This window comes from Manacus candei, unplaced genomic scaffold, assembly GCF_025592945.1.
Source record: "Manacus candei isolate 608988 ecotype Guabito, Panama unplaced genomic scaffold, ASM2559294v1 h1tg000057l, whole genome shotgun sequence".
Taxonomy (NCBI): Eukaryota; Metazoa; Chordata; class Aves; order Passeriformes; family Pipridae; genus Manacus; species Manacus candei.
In genome coordinates this window covers 12093037-12110931 of record NW_026138105.1, presented here as the reverse complement: position 1 = coordinate 12110931, position 17895 = coordinate 12093037, and the positions used below count along the sequence as shown (strand labels likewise).

Below are 17895 nucleotides of genomic sequence, written 5' to 3'. Positions count from 1 at the left end.
CGGTGCTGCCCGGTGTCCCGGGCCGTGCCCGGTGATCCCGGTGTCCCGGTATCCCATGCCGGTGCTGCCCGGTGCCCCGGGCCGTGCCCGGTGATCCCGGTGTCCCGGTATCCCATGCCGGTGCTGCCCGGTGCCCCGGGCCGTGCCCGGTGATCCCGGTGTCCCGGTATCCCATGCCGGTGCTGCCCGGTGCCCCGGGCCGTGCCCGGTGATCCCGGTGTCCCGGTATCCCATGCCGGTGCTGCCCCCTGCCCTCCGGCCGCGCTCACGGCACCGCCGGCACCGCCCGGCCGCGCTGCCCCCCGTGACGTCACCGCCCGTGTCCGGTGTCGCGGGGGGGGACAGGGGACACACAGACATACACACACACACAGACACACACACACACACACAGACACACACACGTGTCACCGTCACCGTGGCGACGCGGCGGGTGACGCGCTGTGCCCGCGGCCCTCCCCGGAACGGGCGGGCGGCGCGCGCTGAGCGCGTCACCGGGGGCGGCGGCGGCGGCGGCTGTGACGGGCCCGGGGCGCTGCCATGGAGAGCGCGAACCAGGGTACGGCCCGGGGAGGGGAAGGGGGGGCTTCGCTCCGGGACACGGCGGCCTTGTGCCGGGGGGATCCCGGGGGCGGGAGGTGCCGCTGCCGTGATGGGGGGGCGCGGCCCCGGCGGTGGGAGCGGCCCCGGGGATGGGCAGCGGCCGGGGCTCGTTCCCCACGTCGAGACTCGTTCCCCCTTCCCCGGGACTCGTCCCCACCCCCGGTGCCGGGCCCGCGGAATGCCCGCGGCGCTGCCCTGGATTGCGGGAGATGCCCGTGTAGGAAATTCCAGGGGAGGGCTCTCCGGTTTCTCTTCCCCTTTCCCCCCGCGGCCCCTTCCCCGCACCCCTCCCGTCCCGCCGCCCCCCTGCTTTGCATAACGCGCCGACCGCTTATTCAGTGCCCTCTGCTCCTTGTCTGCGACAGATATCAACCTTAACTCTCCCAACAAAGGTCTGCTGGCCGATGCCATGACAGATGTTCCCGTGGACAACGCGGCCCGGAGCGCTGCGCCCGAGGGATTGACCCTGGCCGAGGAGGAGGAGCTGAGATCCGAGCTTGCCAAGGTAAGGGTTGGTCCCAGATGTGTTCTGCTGGGAAGGAACAAACAGGAGCCACAGGAGTGGCACTGGTTGTTTTGTTTGACTGGTTTTTTGTTTGGTTGGTTGTCTGGGTTTGTTTTGGGTTTGTTTTGTTTTTTTTTTTTTTTTTGCTGTTGTTGTCTTTTTTGGTTTTTAATTTTGCAGTGTTACCTTTGGGTCTCTCAGCGAATTGTTAAAAGGCACAAAGCTGGCAGATACTTCAAACGCTCTGGTGTGTTGTTTGCTCTTTCCCAGAACAGTCTAATTTAGGGCTTGAAGGAAATAGGGCTTGAAAAGCTCACGGCTTTTGATGCCGTGAGCTTGGTGTAGGCTTTTAGCTCCACTTGAAGCAGGAAAACACTTCAGGCAAATGCTATGCAAAAGAAACTGGTTTTTCCTTAGGAAACTGACACAATGGAGCACTTAATATGCCTTTTTCCTACCTTTTTCTCTCAAATATTTACTACACTTTACAGTCACCTAAAATAGTTGCCAATATGCTTTCGAAGAGCTGAGACTTTGTCCTGTAATACCCCAAAGTCTGAGCACCTTTTTGAGTTTAAAGGTCAGTTTACAATTTCTATCTGAAACGTGGCTGAAGATAATTGCAGCTCTTTCTTTCTTGTCCTTTCCTTCATTTGAGACTCTCATGGTGGTTCTTTGACTGGCATATTTTGGCACAGGAGGACTTTGCTGCTCTGGGTGGTCACACAGAGCTTGGTGAGCTGCAGTTTAAGTAGAAATGAACCCTCTCTGCCTGGAAACAGCTCCAGAGTGCTTTGAAAGTGTTGCAAGAGAGATCTCTGAGGAAAAAAAACTTGCTTTGACGACATCGGAGGAAAAGAATCATAAGATAAAACCTTAATTCATAAGGTTTGGCAGCTGAATTGCATCTGCTGTTGAAATTACAACACAAAGAATGGGCTCTGTTAATCTCTGTGCCGCTAAGTCACCACTCCAGTGACTTGTATGGATGTTTTCCCAGTTGAAGTTTGATCTGTAAGCCTCCCATTCCAATACAGTTCATGTCAAGTTGAATTGCTCTTCGTGCACTTGACGTTCTTCCCAATTTTTAAAATTCATGTTTACAAGTTGGCTTAATTTCCAGGGTTTTCCTAAACTGTGATTTAAGGCAAACCTCTGCCTCTCTCTAAGGTTGAAGAAGAAATTGGTACTCTCAGGCAAGTTCTGGCAGCTAAAGAGAGGCACTGTGGAGAGCTGAAGAGGAAGCTGGGTCTGACTCCCTTGGATGGGTTAAAGCAAAACCTGTCCAAAAGCTGGCACGATGTCCAAGTCTCCAACGCGTAAGTATTGCTTGTGATGCACATGTGTTTAAATAAGAGTATGTATGACACTTCCCAGCAGTGTATTTCAGAGCTCTTCCTTCTCCTCTGATGGGTATGTAGGGTAAAAGGCACTTAAAAAAAATCATTGCTGTTTTTTGTCTGCGGAAATGGAATTTTTGTATGTGTGATCTGCATAAATTGTTGCTGGATGCTCTTTCCCGTGGGGTTAGAGATCTGGATCATCACTTAAACAGTCCAGTTTGGCCATTTCTGCCCATTTTTTGAGGCAGAGGCAGCTGCTACCTTGCCCTGAACTCAGGCTCAAAGGGAAGTGCCAGGAGTTTCACAGCTGTGCTGCACAGTTCAGAGCGTTTCCTGGGTCAGACAACCTGAATTAAAAGCCTGCATTTCTTAGGAAAAAAATCTGTGATATTAGTGTTCATTGCCAGAGTAATTTCTGCCTAAAGAAGGTGTGAAGTGAGACTGACTGTTCCTGAACAGGTATTAAGGGTACGGTCACTGCTGTGCTTGACAGACCCAAAAGTAGAGTCCAAGAGGTAAGTTTGACCCTGCAGTGGGTGTCAGGGATTCTGGGTGCCCATAGAGGCATCATTCAGGCTAAAAAGTCTCCTCTAACTGGGATTTGGAGTTACTGACAGTGATACTGCAGAGCAGATCATTGAGCTGTTCATCTCACTGTTTATTCTTTCCCTTTTCCTCATCTTCCCTCCTCCATCCCTGCCCCATTTCTGTTATTCCTTTGTCACTGAAATCTGTGTCATTGTCTTCTAAAAAAAAAATGAATATTAAAGTTATATTCATTAACACTTTCTGTTTCTAGTTATGTGAAAACATCTGAGAAACTTGGAGAGTGGAATGACAAAGTGACACAGTCTGACTTGTGAGTGCCTCGGGCTCCTCAGCATCGCCTCCTTGCTGCCTTCCCCGATTTGTGCTGCTCCTTGTTCTCGCAGGCATCAGGGCTTGGTTGGGAGCTGGAGGCCTGGTGAAGCAGGATTGTTACTTCCAGCATGCCTGGCTTCCAGCTAGAAACATCCCTCAGTTGCAGAGGAGATGAGTAAATGTTACTGCCATCAACTCTCTCATGGTCTTGCTGTTGCAGAAGCAAAATTCCAATCAGTTACCAGACCACATTTTATCTAAAAAAAAGAGAGGGGACAAAAGTTTAACCACAGTTTCCTTTCAGCTGGTAATTGGTAGGTCAGTGTAGTGTTATCAGATGTCTTATTAGTGAACCTCTATCTTTACTGTGAAACCGTTTCTCTTCTCATCATCAGATGTGGTAGGAATGGGTTTGACTGTTGCCTTTCTGTATGGCCACCTGGGAGGGAAGGGGCTGGAGGTGCTTCCCTGTAGCTGGAAATAGGGGCTGTGCAACTGCCAGCGTGTTCATGAGCTTCTGAAATCTTCTGCATTGATGTGTGAACCTTTTCCTGGTGTCAACACTAGAAAGCCATGAATTTTAGTCTTTTCTGTATATCCAAGCAGGTGACAAATGCAGACAAAGAGCATCTGGATACTTCTGCTTCTGGAAGATATTCTTTAATTGTATTAGACCTCTGTTCATGTTAGACACGAATCATTGATTCCTGCTTCGTAGCTGAACCTATGGGAGCCCTTTAATGTTTTCTGCACTGAAGTTTCTCTCTCTCTGTCCTCTGTTGAAGGAGATGATGATTTAGCTAAGAGGAAAATGTGGATTGGGAGCATCCCATCATTAGGCAAGGTGGCAGTGGTCTAGTTGGAGCAAGTCAATTCTGAGTGATGTGAACTGCCTGTGATATCTCACCTCTGAGCTGTCTGAGCTGGGAACAGCCACATTCTGTAGTGCTTGTGTGCGTTTTGTACCCCCAGTGTTAGTTCTCACAACCCCTAAGGTACTGTTTTGTGGGTAGAGAAACATGATTTCTAAATATTAGAAAACAAAAGTTTTGAGTGTTTGTCCAGGTCACGCTGTATTGGTAAAATAGAGCTTTGTGTGTGGCAGGCAGAGTTTTTTGGCCCTGAGCTCAGTTCACTGCTCTGTGCTTTTAATCCAGAGCTGCCACAGCATGTAGGAAGGGAGCAGAAGATGCAAAGTCTTTCAATTCCTGACACCTTCTGAACTGCAGGCTTTGTTTCTTTGTGCTCAGTGTCTGAACATGCTTAAATAAAAGAAACTGGGGCTTAGGTGTCTCCCTGCCTCTCAAACAGCTCTTTTCCTTCTGGCTGTAACAGAGAGGCTGAAGCTGTTGTCAGAGAAGTAAAGCCCTTGATACTGTAAGTGCAAAGAGTCACTAATAATGTGGAAAGCATCAAAAGAAGCATCTGCAATGAATCTTGGTGCTGCCTCTAACCTCCATTGTGTTTGTAGATATCTTTCAGCCAGCAGCACACTGGAGGACTGGAATGAAAAATTAACTCAATCAGAAGCGTGAGTGTCTTAACCTTCAGCATTAACAACTGCCTTCCTGACAATGCTGCCACTAACATGCTGTGCCCCTTCTCTCAGTCCTCTGCTTTCACTAGATCTATTTAGACATTTGTCTTTCCCAGCTTTCCCTTTTTTAACCCAATAAATGCCTCTTCTGGGAGAGGGAGCTTTTCTTCAAGCCAATATTCAGACTATTTCATTGTAGTCCAAGTGATACTTCACAAATTCCTGCCTGCTCCCAGGAACTAGCTGAAACCCCTGGGTAGGTGAGACCTGTGTGCCACAGGTTATACCTTGAGCTGAGAAGCTGTGGAATAACCAAACTGATCTCTTTTTGTGCTCTGCAGAAAACAGGGGATTTTTTTTTTTTGCTGTGATACCTGATGAGAACAGATAGAGCTGTAGTGTCCAGGGCAGCTCTTCTGGCACCTTGGGGCCACAAATGCACTCAACCAGCTTAAACCTCACAGCTGTTCTACTCCAGTTGTTGACTGCAAAGCTCTTTTAGCCATGTTTTTATTAAATGCCTGAAATTAAATTCTCATCTGGACTAAATTATGGAAGGATATTAAGGAAGTTGCCCTTTGTCCTTCTTACTGTGCCTTTCCCACAGTATGTAGGGCAGTCCCTTACAGTGCTGCAGTGGGAGCAGGTAGGTCATGTCACTGTTTTCTGAGCTGATTTAAACCATGGTAAGGTAGGTCTTAAGTGGGAGCCAGCTTTTCCTGTTCTCTGGAGAGGGTATGAAATGCAGTCCTTGAGGCTGGCTGGTTATCACCGTTGTGTGTGAATAGACAGTTTTCTTCCTAAGATGGTTCAAAGAGGAGCAGAGATAAAAAGTAGGAGTAGCAGAAAAAACTTTCAAGTATGCAGGTCTACTTTCAACGTTCCCTGTGTGTTTTCTAGATTAAGAAGCTGTAAACTGTCAGTATTTCACTTGCTAAGTAGAATGACCTTGGTTTTTATGCTTGCTGACAGTGTGGCTGAGTCCAGGGGTGTTTAATCAGGGTTCCTCCCTGGGTGTGCCTGCTAGAATAGAAAACTTCTGGTTTTATCTGTTTCCTTGTACTTCATAAGCACCAGAAATGTGGCGGAAACGTGCTTTTGTGGAGCACTTAGGGCCTGAATAGCTGGGGCACGTTAGTTTTCCTGCTTGCTTTGGCACTAGGCAGCGACAGTCAGTGCTGGCAAGGTAGAGGCTGATTGAAATGGAGAGGTGAGGGGGATTGAGAGGTGAAATTCCAGCAGTGCTTCAGAAATCAATCAGAATTTCTGCTTCTCAGTCTGAAGTTCAGCAAGTGCAAAGAGGCAAGTTCAAGAAGCCCAAGGATGAGGTTTGATTCATACGTTTTGGGGTTTTTATGCAAATGAATCGTCTTTCCTGTTTCAGAGCTACTCTGCATTGTAACTAAGAGGACTGAACTGAGACTGGGCCTAACTGCCAACCTCACAGTGCTTTTGTGTGCTGTGGAATTTCCTGGTAGTGGCAAATCCTGGCCACAGACTTGCCCTCTGCATAGACAGGGCAAAAACCATCCCAGTGTGTTCCTAGATCCGGTTTCACTGTAGCCAGGGCATGAGATGACTTAGATGGTTTGTGTCTTTAGCCAGACAGCTCAAATGGTGATTGCTGTATAAAAGCAAGTGAGAGGAAGCTGCTATTAATGGATAAAGGAGGATTTGTGGGGGCAGGTCTTGCTCTTCCCTGTGGGGTTTATAGGAGAGGGGTGCAATGAAATGTTGAAATACCACGGGATGAATAGCACAGGGCAGAGATCATTTCTGCAGCTTGTGCTGCAGCCAATTGCCTGTTAGTAAAGCAGGGTATTAACCAGAGCTTATATTTATTACTCACAGATTTGGATTATTCCATTGTGCTTTGTGCTGGTGCTAAGGGAAGAAAGTGAGTGCTTGTGAATTTAAACCCATGGAAAACCTGGCCATGGTGCTTGCAGGAGGAGAGTTGCAACTTCTAGGTCAGGGCTGGGCGTAGTTAAGTTGCATTAAAGTCTTGTATAAGCTGATCCCTGGCTGTCACAGATGCAGCTCCACATGTGTGGCTGGTGGCAGTTCTGGGTTAGAGCTTCTCATCCCCCTGTGCCTCCCTGGCTCTGCCTCCTGCCTGGCAGTGGAGAGATGTGTACGTGTGTGTGGGAGCTGTGAATGCAGGACTAGGCTGGCCATCTGATCCAGCTGATGCTTTTTTGTTCTTCCAAGTTTATGTTTAATCCAGGCAGTTTCCTTGATCTAGATTGCTGTGCCAGCACAAACAGTTGTGCTGGAGGAAGGAGCAAACTGGGGCAGAAGCAGCAGCACCTGAGTGCTCCATCTTCAATGATATTAGAAATTTTGCTGTCAGGTGTGGAAAATTCAGTTGGAAAATCTCTGGTCTTTATCTGCTGAAGCTGGACATAATACCTGGAAGCTTGCAGCGTGTGCATGGTGTGATGGTGTCCCTTGAGGCTGTGAACCCTTCCCCAGTGCTGAGCTCTGGGACCCGAGTGCCCAACAGACCCGGAGTCAGCACTGCATACTTTGGTGAGCACGAGGTCTTCCACACTTGTTAGGCAGCTGTAAATCAAATCCCATGACAGGGCTCAGCCAGGGAGGAGCCTGGCTGCTGAAGGCAGGTTCTTCTGGATTCAAGAGGAATTTGTCTGAAAAATATGTAGGTTATAGGAATTCTCTTTTAGGAGCAGGAAGAGAGAAGGAAAAGCTGATGCAGTTTTGCCCTGCTCTGCATAAGTCTTGTGTGCATTTGTTATTCAGAAATACTTGTCTGTGGTTCTTAAAAAAAAATCCCAACAAACCATCATGTTGTAGTTGGAATTGCTCAAATCCAGTTCGGGTGCTGTGGTGCTGTCCACACACTTCTGTCTGGAGAGAAGGAGCTGTGAGTAAGTCAGCTGTCACTGTGGTGTTTGTAGCCAGGGGAGCTCAGGCATGAGAGAACTTTAGGCTGTTTATAATGCCCTTCTCCTAAATGTCCTCATCAGGCAAAAAAAATAATCTCAAGCTGAAGTATTTGGAATAAGAAAACGTGGCTTAAAATGTTGAACTTGTTTTCCAGCCTGAGTATTTTCTTTATAGTTTCAAGAGTGACATGAATCTAGATGTTAATCACCAACTGGGGAACAGTTTAGAGAGAAATCAGTTAATGAAAGTGGCTCAAAGAATCTTTGTTCCAGAGATTAGTCTCATCTGAGGGAAACAAAGGTTCTCAAGTGTCTGTCTTCTCCATCTCAGGTATAAGGTCAAATAATCAGCTGACAAATACAAGCTGTCAGACTTCTTACCTACTGTGGTTAATGGTAACTGATAGGAAACTTCTCTACCATTTATTTCTAAACTGCAGTTGTAGAGATAATGCTGATTCCTGCATTTCTTCTCTGTATAGTGATGCTGGTCTTGCCTCTTGCCGCTTTCCTCCAAAACCTAACACAACAACAAATGCTGTAACTTCCTCAAGGCTGCAAGGATGATATGGAATAGGTTCCTAGACTTATTTTTCCCAAGAAGTCCAAAAGATAGTTGAGCTATTGGGCTACAATGCTGTGGTGTTACAGCTTCCACATGGAAAGCTGGTTTTGCTTTGCTTTTTTTTGCAAATGTTTATGTCAGATTTAAGAACATACAGTCAAAATGGTAAAGTGAGTGTATGGAAAGGTTAATCCTACACTTCCAGCTTTTTTAAAAACTTCAAATATTTGAATATATGCAAATCAGTGAAGTCAGTGCAGCTCACTAATCTAGCTTCTTTGCTTTAATACGGGGTCCTTTTTCAAAATTGGGGGGGACACTTTCAGATTCGACCCACTAGTTCAATTTATGATGTTTTTTTCTACTTAGTTACAAGAAGACCCAGGAAACCCTTTCCCAGGCGGGACAGAAGACTTCAGCAGCCCTTTCCAATGTAGGTTCTGTTATCAGCAGGAAGCTTGGTGACATGAGGTAAGATTTCTGGTTTGCACTCCAGTGCTTTGATCTTGGTTTCAAACAGGAATGAGACTTTAGACAATGACCAGGCTTATTTTCATTTTTCTGCTTAGTTGGCAGCACACTGCTGTTGATGTACTACTCCCCTGTGTGTGGCCCTGTGCATTGCAGTTTAGGACAGATTAAACACTTATCAAAGAGTTATTGGTGATATAAAGCCTATTCTAAGGCATTTAAGTTTGATTTGGTTTAGGAGAACTGCCTGAACATTTTTAGAAGCCTTCCCCCTTTTACTGTCATATGGTTTCTCTGCAGATTTTATGTCATATTAGTACAAAACTAATATTAAAGTTTCCCTTTTCCATTCCTTACTGGATTATGGAGGTGTGTTTTCTCAGTGTTATTTTTTCAGATTAGAGAGGGGTCATCCCTCCTGTGCTCTGTTATGATTTAAAACAGGGCAAAGTCTGGATGCTGCATTCCATGTGGTTTCCAGCCCCGTGTGCTGACATTCTGTGGGAAAGGGCAGCATGTCTTCCAGGCACAGTTATATCATGTTGGTTGGAAAATACCAATTGATTCAGAAGATTATGACAACATTAAAAATTTGTTGCTGTGGGTGGTGATTATCTCGATTCATCTTAAGCGGATGACCACTGGAGTAACCACAAATTTAAACCTCTCCAAATTGGGAAGAGAGGCTGGTTCCCCTGGCTGAGGTTCTTGCTCTGTGATATTCTCAGCTGTACAAAGTTCAAGGTTAAAATTGGTGATTTACCTGCTCTTCAGGACTTTAAGCTGGAGCCCCACTAGTGGCAACATCCAAATTTTTCATGAAGAATCCCTTGACCATGTTTTCCTGGATTTGAGAGTTAATTCTGAATATACAGCCTATCAAGGTTAATAAGGAAGGATTCTTAGAGCTTGTATTTAACATGCTGTATCAGACCTTGGATTGAATGGGTAGCTGTCATTCTTTGTAGGGAATTTCCTATTCCACTGTGGCTGTGAGTATCCGAGTGGTAAGAACTTGTTGGCCTCTGATCACATAGTACTCTGTCCTCAATGAGTTGGTTACTGTGTTCCTGGAGGGTATTTTTTGGTGTTTTCAGTTGCTCACATCTAAATTTGGCAGAGGACTAGCTGGCTCCTTACCCTTTCTAGCATTCTTTCCTGGAAACTCCCTAGTCTGGTAGAAGAAGATATTTTCATGTAATCAGAGCAGATTGCAGATACTGGCACAAGATGTGGTGGGAACACATTTTGCCAAACTGATAAGTAAATTTGGTGCCTGGCTTCTGCAGTCAGGCCAGGCTGTTGCAGCAAAGGGATGGGAACGGTGCTTTTTTGGGACCAAACGGGGAACTCCTGAACCAGTGTTGCCATCAGCAGGAGCTGTTTTGACAGGCTTGGTCCTGCCTGTTTTCTTTTAGCTGGGAGAATGCAGGTCATGCAGCTGCAGAGATGTTTGTGCCATCCCAGGAGCAGATGATGGAGGGAGGGGACTCCAGGCTGCTCTCCTGGTGACAGAGCTGGCCTGGCACAGTCACTGTGAAAATTGGCCCTGTAATCAGCTGGCCTAGGAACGAGCCAGGCCTTTGCAGCAATGGTTTTGCACGGCATCAGTCACTAAATTAAACATCTGCATTCCTTTTTATAGCTAATACCTTGGGTGAGGTGTTATGAAATAGAGGCAGCTTCTGTCTTATCACTTGGGAATCCCTGCCAAAGTTATTTCAGCAGGATTTGTATTTGTGGCCCTGTGGGGGAACACAGTAATGATTTTTTTTTTAAGACTTTCAGTTTTTCTCTGCATATATAAACAGACTTCCGTCTCCTGTGCTGCATCCAAGTCTTCCTATTTCTGATTCTGAATGAGGTTTAACTCTGAGCATAAGTTTTTGCAGGAACTGTCCCACTTTTCACCTTTGCCAGGTGAAACTCTGGTGTTCTGGTATGTGATCAGAGCCGATGAGGAGTGAAGTCTGTTGTATTGCTGTGATCACTGCTCTGAACGAGTGGGATGATTTCTGCTCCCAGAGAATCTCCATTACAGGCCTTGTAGCCTACACTTCAACCTCCATTACTGTACTCGGGGGTTTTTTTCCCCTCTTGCACTACAAATTCACTTGTAAAGCAAGTTTATTTTCCACCACTGGAAGTGTTGAGATAACAGAAGGGATTTCCTTGTTTAGTCAGCCTTCACTGGTTGATAAATGCAAGGAAGGCTTGATGAATGGGACAGAGCCTCGGCTGCACCGAGGGCGTGGGCGTAATTCCATTAAAAATGCTTGGGCCAAAATGTTCTTATATACAAGCAACGTGCCCCTGGGTTAAATCTTTAGGGTTGCTGTATTCTGGTCAAAATAATTTTAGATGTTCTGGGTGTGGATTGTAAGGAGACCTTGTGAAGTTCATGTTGTAACCGTGTGCTTACTGCATTAATGCTCTGTTGGATTGAGGGGAGAAAATGTACCTTAGTGGGTTGGATTTTTTCAAATCTTGGCCGGTTCAGCCTATTCTGTTATCTCCATCTACAGTTAAAAAGTAAATTGGCTTTTAGACATTTTGTTCCTGCATTTTACTGATTCCAGTAAACTGCAAAATTGGAGTGTTTTCTTTTTGTTGCTGCGTGGGTTTGTGTCCACCAATGCACTTCACGTTGTCTGATGAACTTTGCTGCTGTATGTAATGCTACAAGCGAATTAATTATGAAATGTTAGCCTGATCCCAAAAGTACCTGCAAATTCCTGAATCAATGCAAACTTGAAATCCTTGTGGAAGGAGGAAAAGGGTTACTGGAAGGTCCAGGCCAAGATACTGAACAAGCGAACCAGTTGCTTGTGGTATTGCTTACAGAGCAGCTTGGTGCATGGATGTGTTATCTATGTTGTTCTCCTTTAAGCAACAGTAAGTAGAAAGTTAATTTATTTCACATGCAAAGGCAGCATTTCAAGGAGTCTGCCCTGCCAAAGAACTGACTTGGATGCATAGGGAAATGAAACCACAAAGCCCAACATCTTCACTCTGGCTGTCAGGAAAAACCCTTGTGCTCCTTGCCAAGTACTTCACATCCAGCTTGCCATGGCTGCTTCCTGCAGCAGAGACAAAAGTTATAGTTATATTTAAGTGGAATAAAACACTGCTCTGGCAGGAGAAGCTCCTTTAGAGCATCCTGGTAATCTTACTAATAGAAGTAGAAAACCCCGGTCTGTTGTTCTGAGGTGCTGCTGCATTGCAGAATCCCAACCTAAAAATGAGCAACCAGGTTATGGAGTAAACATGATACCTTTAATCTTATCTTTATTAGGCTGCAGTGCATTCGTTCTCTGAGCTGTAACTTTATGATTTTCAGGCTTGGCAAGATAACGTGCAGGTATCCATTGCAGGTTGCCCTTAGACAAGTTCTCATCAGAAGTCCAAGCAATGCTGTCTTTGTATGAGAGACCATGGGGGGATTCGGGGGAAGGAGGTATCTCTACCAGTTTAGCTGGTGCTTGGTAAAATCTTCAGTTTAGAAAAAAAAATGCTTAAAACAAACATGTGAAAGCAATGGATAGGAATAGGAAAAATGTTTTGTTTTGCTGTTGCACACCCACTCCTTCCCCTCCCCAGCACCCTGGCTCTAAGTTGCTGGAGGTGCTGTTATTGCTCTTTGAAAAATATCTCTGCTTGCCTTGAGTCAATGAAAAGCATTGGTTTTTTGCTTGCTTCTGTGGTTTATTTTGAGAGGTTTTCTCCTGAGTAGTTGACTTTGCTGTCCCATGATTCCGTGACTGTGTCCCTGCGTTTAGTGTTTAGCTCTGCACAAGTTTCTGACTGTTGCTTCCCTTTTCTCTCTGCTGCCCGTGGCCTCTCCCAGGGCTCACTCCATCTCGCATTCCCTTAGGTAAGATACCCTTCAAGGCTCTAAAAGAGCATTTGTTTCTGTGCCAGGCCCTTGCAGACCTTAAAGGGGAAGCTGGATATTTAAGCCTCGCCTACACTTTTGACACAGATTGAGAAATCTACCACAGACCAATGCCCTGGGATTGACTTTTGTATCGCAGTTGCAGTTAAATACTTACTGTCCTGTATCTGGAAAACGAAATTCTGAGCTGCAACTGTTAAATAAGGGGAGAGAGGGCTGACTCTTACCACTTGGGTTGTCCACAGCAGCCTGTGTGTGGACAGTGAGTGCTTCAGAGCCAGGGTTATGCTGCTTTTGCACGGTGTCAGTGGGAAATTGTCATTAACTTTTCCCTCCTTATTCCAAATGCTTCCGAGCAGCAGTTACTCCATTCGCCACTCCATAAGTATGCCAGCCATGAGGTAACGTAGCACTGTACCTGTGTCTGCTGCCTGGGGCTGGGGGGTGGTACAGCTGCCTCCATTGCTGCTGGGGTTTTTGTTCTGACTTGTACAACTGGTTCTCTTCTCGAGCAGACCCCTGCTCCGAGCATGGATTAACCACAGCCTGCAGTTTGACTGTTTTGGGGGGGGGTTTTACCCGGTATCTCTTATGGTTAATTAGCACGTGTTGTTCTTGAACTAAGCACAGTGTTGCACCTTTACCAAAGTCCGATTGAAATTTGCAGCTTTCAGGGGTCCCTGAAGGGCAGGATTACAGTTCTCTCACAATGTACAACATGGCCATTGCTAATACTAAGATGAATCCTAACTAGAACCCTCTGTCTCCAGCCTGGGACCTCAGTGCCCTTCTCAGCCTGCCCTCGTGGTGCCTTAGGTGGTGGTCTCCTTGCAGGAGAAATGACTGCCAGGGCTGGACAAGGCCCACAGAAACTCTCTCTGTTCATTCTCATTCCAGATCAAGGGAGGTTATTTTATGGCTGCAAATATAAAGCGATTCCTTGGAACAAAAATAACTGAGATGAGACGAGTCATCTCCCAGCGCTCCTGCAGCCTGGCCCGGGGGAGCAGCACTATGAGTAATTGCCTGGTCTGGAAGCTCAGTACAGAGCTCTCCCTGAAATCCTTTGCCAAGAGAAAGCAGCTTGTTGGGTTGTCAAACAATTGACCTGGTTTTCTTTGCTAGAAATATAAAATGCTCTGATTAATTTATTACACTGTGGTTTTCATGAGCATTTCCTGATGTAAATGATCACTCCTGTAGAAATAAAACTGCTGATAGGTGCAGGCATGTGGCCCTTCCCCTTCCCGCCCACGGGATGTGATATGGGAAGCTGAAGCCTTTGTTTTAAACTCTTCTCAGCTTTCCCTTTCCATTATTTAAAACAAAATGTTTTTAGTTGGAAGCCTTGTAAAACTAAGAGCTGATTTCTTCTCTGCTTACCGTGCCTTGATTCCCCAGTGAACTAGGACTTGTTTCCCTCAAGATTCTAGCTTGAGCAATTGAGTGGATTGCATGTGGTGTAAATGTTTTCCTCCAGAGTTTGTATGTGGTGTTCTTGACTGGTGTGCCCGAGAGATTTGTGCCAAAGGCTGTGAGGAGCTGGAAGTGTTCTGGGTACTGGTGTCACTGCAGGGGAACAGCCACAGAGCCCAGTCACGCTGTGCCATTTGATATGGTTAAGAGCTAACTTGCCTTGATTTGTTGTTTTGATTTTTTTTCCCCCCCTCTTCTTTCTTCAAGGAATTCTGCAACCTTCAAGTCCTTTGAAGATAGAGTTGGGACCATAAAGGTAACAGTCTGCTTTGTCTTGTAAACCCACAGTATGAAACCTTGTGCAGAAACTTTAATTTCTGCAATGTTTTTCTTGTAGACTAGTATTCGGGCAAATGGCCTCTCAGATATGTGAAGTCTTGGCTACAGTAGGTGACCTCGACAGGGGGGAATTGACTTGGTATTCCCAGTGCTGGTTTCTTGTTATCCTCACTCTCTTCTCTCCTTCCAGAACCGAGTGGTGGGCAGCAGGGAAAACAGCACTGATGGCCTGCACTCCCCCTCGGGAGCTGGGGACAAGTCTCCACAAGACAACGCTCCTTTCTAGACCTGGATGTGGCTTTGCACGGCTGTGCACAACTGGAAGAGCCCCCTCCCTCCCAAACCTTCACCACAGCAACAACATGCCGATCCAAGAAGGGGCTGAGAGCCAGTCAGGAGAGATCCATCCTTCATTCATAGACACTGCTGCTGGATCCAAGTCAAATAAAGAGAATGCAAAGTTTTGTACACAAATAATATTTTACACTAAAGTTTGTAGATTAAATGTATCACTGCTGTCCTTTTGGGAGAGCGTGTAAGCTGGAGTTTCCTTAAAGTAGCTCAGAAATGCAACTGCTATAGATAAAAACAGTTTCCCCTTGTCTGACATAGCTTGGAGCAGATCGTGGCCCTGAGAAGCACAAGGAGAGCAGTTACTGGAGAAGCCAAATACATGCTAAAGCACCTTAGCTTTAGCTTCTGGCTCCATTCTCTGTGTGGGACATGCCATGCAGCTACTCTGGATGCTCCCAGGCTTCTCCTGTTACTGTTTTCTCTGGCTCTCATTGGAGCAGCCTGGTAAACGGGGTAAACAGTTGATTTCTTTTTTTTTCTGAGCTCCCAAAAGGGAAACTTCACTTAGCAGCTGCCTCGTTGTTACACTAATGCTCTAGCTTTAACAAAACTAAGAATCTTTATTTTTAAATGCAATGAACTTTAAAGAAATAAAGCTTAAAAACAGACAAAAAAAAAAAAAAAAAAAAAGCTTTGGCATCATATTAGGGCGATGCTCCCTTGGACTCTGAAGCTGAATTGCAAGCCTTACATCACTTACGCTTTACTTGTTGATGATTTGTTTTCTGTAGAGAAGACTGCAAGGTTTCCAAAGCTGGTTGTTGAGCACTGGAGTTTTGCATCATGCAGTCATAGCAGCATGCTTATAAAGCCAGTTCTTGTGTTAAATTCAGTGGTGCACTCTGTTTCCCGAGTGTATGAAACTTGCTTCTCCCTTCTCAGCTTATGCCTTCGTTCTCGGAGGAGGAATTTCTGGAGGCTGGAATATGGATACCATTGGAGGGACTCGACTCTGCTCTCCGAGGGCTCCTCCAGCTGGTACATCTGGCTGTGACTGGATGGGTTTCTCAGTTGAAAGCCCCAGCTCTAATTTTGGTTTACATAACTGGCAGAGAGTCACGGAGCTCCCTCAGTCCCCCCAGGGACTGGATGTTTTGCTCTTTTGATGTCCAACTTCATTGCTCAGGAGCTGACAAATTCCAAGTTTTCTTCTAGAGGCCTGATCTTATTCTAGTGCCTCCACATAGAAATACCTAGAGTGAGCAAATCTGTGCCTTAGAGGCGAAGTGGGACTTACTCAGGTCTTTAGACTTATGTACATATCTGGGTAGTTTTAGTGGTTTATCACCCGGGAGGGACTGAACTGTCTCTGACCCTTTAGAGAAGCAAGTTTTGACACTGATTTGATTAATCTCCATTTCCCCCACCCCTGCTCCCCTCCCTCTGCAGACCTGGGGATGAAATGTTAGTGGGCAGATGTACTAGGCCATAGGTGGAGTGTAGAGTGTCGTTCACTGGCGCTCCTTGTTTGACTGGAACTGGCCTCCCTGCGAGGAACGGAGCCAGTGAAACGGGGACTGCGGGAGCTTGGGTATGGAACTGTTTCTCTTTAAGATAAAGATTGAGGAAACTTGTCAATAAAGGATTCCTTTGGGAGAAAATGGGGTGAATGTCGTTGTCTTCTTCTGTCTAACAGCATCGACCTCTGCTCTTGGGTGCTTGTTATGAACTTGTCAAGTAAATACCGACTGCCTGCAGCAGCCTGAGGCAAGAAACAACTGAAATATTCCATTCTATCCCTCTGACTCGTTGTCTGTCAGCTCTCCAGATGCTTTCTCATGAAGGAATGTATACTAAATAATATTTACAGTCTGATGTTTCCTTGTCAAGATGCAGGACATGGTTCCCAAGCTGGTTCCCTAGCCGTGCCTGTGCCCTGGGCTGGGGAGCCCCAAGCTCCATCCCTTTGCCACTGGTGCTGCAGGTGAACCTCGAGCTTCCTGAGCTTCCTCGAGCTTCCTGAGCTGGGAGCGTGGGACTGCAGTCCCAGCAGTAACCTTGGCAGTGGGAGCTGAGCCTGGAGAAACTTCTAATGTGGAAAAGCTGCAGCTGTGGTGCTGGCGCGGCTTCCCGGCGTGATACCTCAGGGAATCCGTCGCCTCCATGGAAGCTCTGGCAGTCAAACAACACGGCACAGGGGGAGCAGTGGATTGATGGCTGGAGCTGGGAGCTGCTCTCTCTCAAGTTTAAAAGGGCAGCAGAGAGCAGGCAACTATGTTGTGAGAGAGGTCAGCAGAGATCCTCAGTGTGCTGTTTTCAGAGGAAGGATGCCTGGCTAGGCTTGAGGCACGTGCTTGGAGGTGAGGGCTTGGGTTTGGTTTTGTGGGGTTTGGGTGTTTGTTTTGAAGGTTGGGAGTCTTTTTACTACTTGACTTCAGTACGTAAAACTACATCTCTGCAACTGGGGTGAAGAGCAGAGGGGTTGGTACAAGATCTGATCCTGGAGGAGAGACACTGCCAGGAATGCCCAGGCTGCCGAGCTGGAGCTGTGAGAGCCCCAGGGGCACAGGGATGTTTTCCACCTCCCCAGTCCCTTCCAGCAAGGAATCTCGAGTGTTTTGCAGGAAGGATAATCAAACCTTCCCTTCCTGGTTACAGGCCTGGCAGGGTTTCTGTCACTTTCTGGCTTGTAAGTGTGCTCCTGGCAGCTCTTGTGGGTGCAAACCCCTGTGTTCCTTTGTGGCTGGGAAGGAAAGGAGAGTTTGGGAAAGTCCAGTGCAGGGCATTGGAATTCCAGAGCCATCAGAAGGAAATCACTGTAAATGGGAGGGTGAGCACCTATGCCCAAAGATGGGACAGTTTGGGCAGAGGAGTGTGAGGTGTAGGCGCATCATCCAGAGTGTCAAAGGTGGGGGAAGCCGTATTGCTCCATCCCACAAAGTGGGACAAGCAAATAAACAGGAGAATCAAAAAGTAATCAATTGCAAAAAGCTGGAAGGAGCCACTTTTCCCTGCTAGCACTATGTCCCGACCCTCAGCCTTAACAGCAACCAACATTTTTTAAGGAATTTGACATTTAGGCTTGTGAGAGGGGTTGCACAACCACTCCATCAGTGGGATCCTGTGCTCATCCCTGACTGTGAGCAGGTAGTGTCCA

At 46.6% G+C, this 17895-nt stretch overlaps 1 protein-coding gene across 15 annotated transcripts; it reads left to right on the top strand.

Annotated features, from left to right (window-relative positions):
* The first annotated feature begins 372 nt into the window (after positions 1–372).
* On the top strand, positions 373–16399 carry TPD52L2 (TPD52 like 2). 15 transcript variants are annotated; one of them, XM_051802674.1, is made up of 10 exons: positions 373–559; positions 969–1108; positions 2279–2427; positions 3251–3310; positions 4784–4843; positions 8693–8794; positions 12642–12668; positions 13049–13090; positions 14373–14421; positions 14503–14626. In XM_051802674.1, exons 1-10 carry the CDS (start codon positions 541–543, stop codon positions 14536–14538), a joined length of 684 nt encoding a protein of 227 aa, XP_051658634.1. In that variant the 5' UTR covers positions 373–540; the 3' UTR covers positions 14539–14626. The 15 variants fall into 15 exon arrangements, with proteins under 15 accessions (XP_051658634.1, XP_051658637.1, XP_051658642.1 ...); XM_051802671.1 differs by lacking the exon at positions 14503–14626 and adding an exon at positions 14635–16399 and having other exon boundaries at positions 388–559; positions 996–1108; XM_051802670.1 differs by lacking the exon at positions 14503–14626 and adding an exon at positions 14635–16399 and having other exon boundaries at positions 390–559.
* Positions 16400–17895: the final 1496 nt, after the last annotated feature.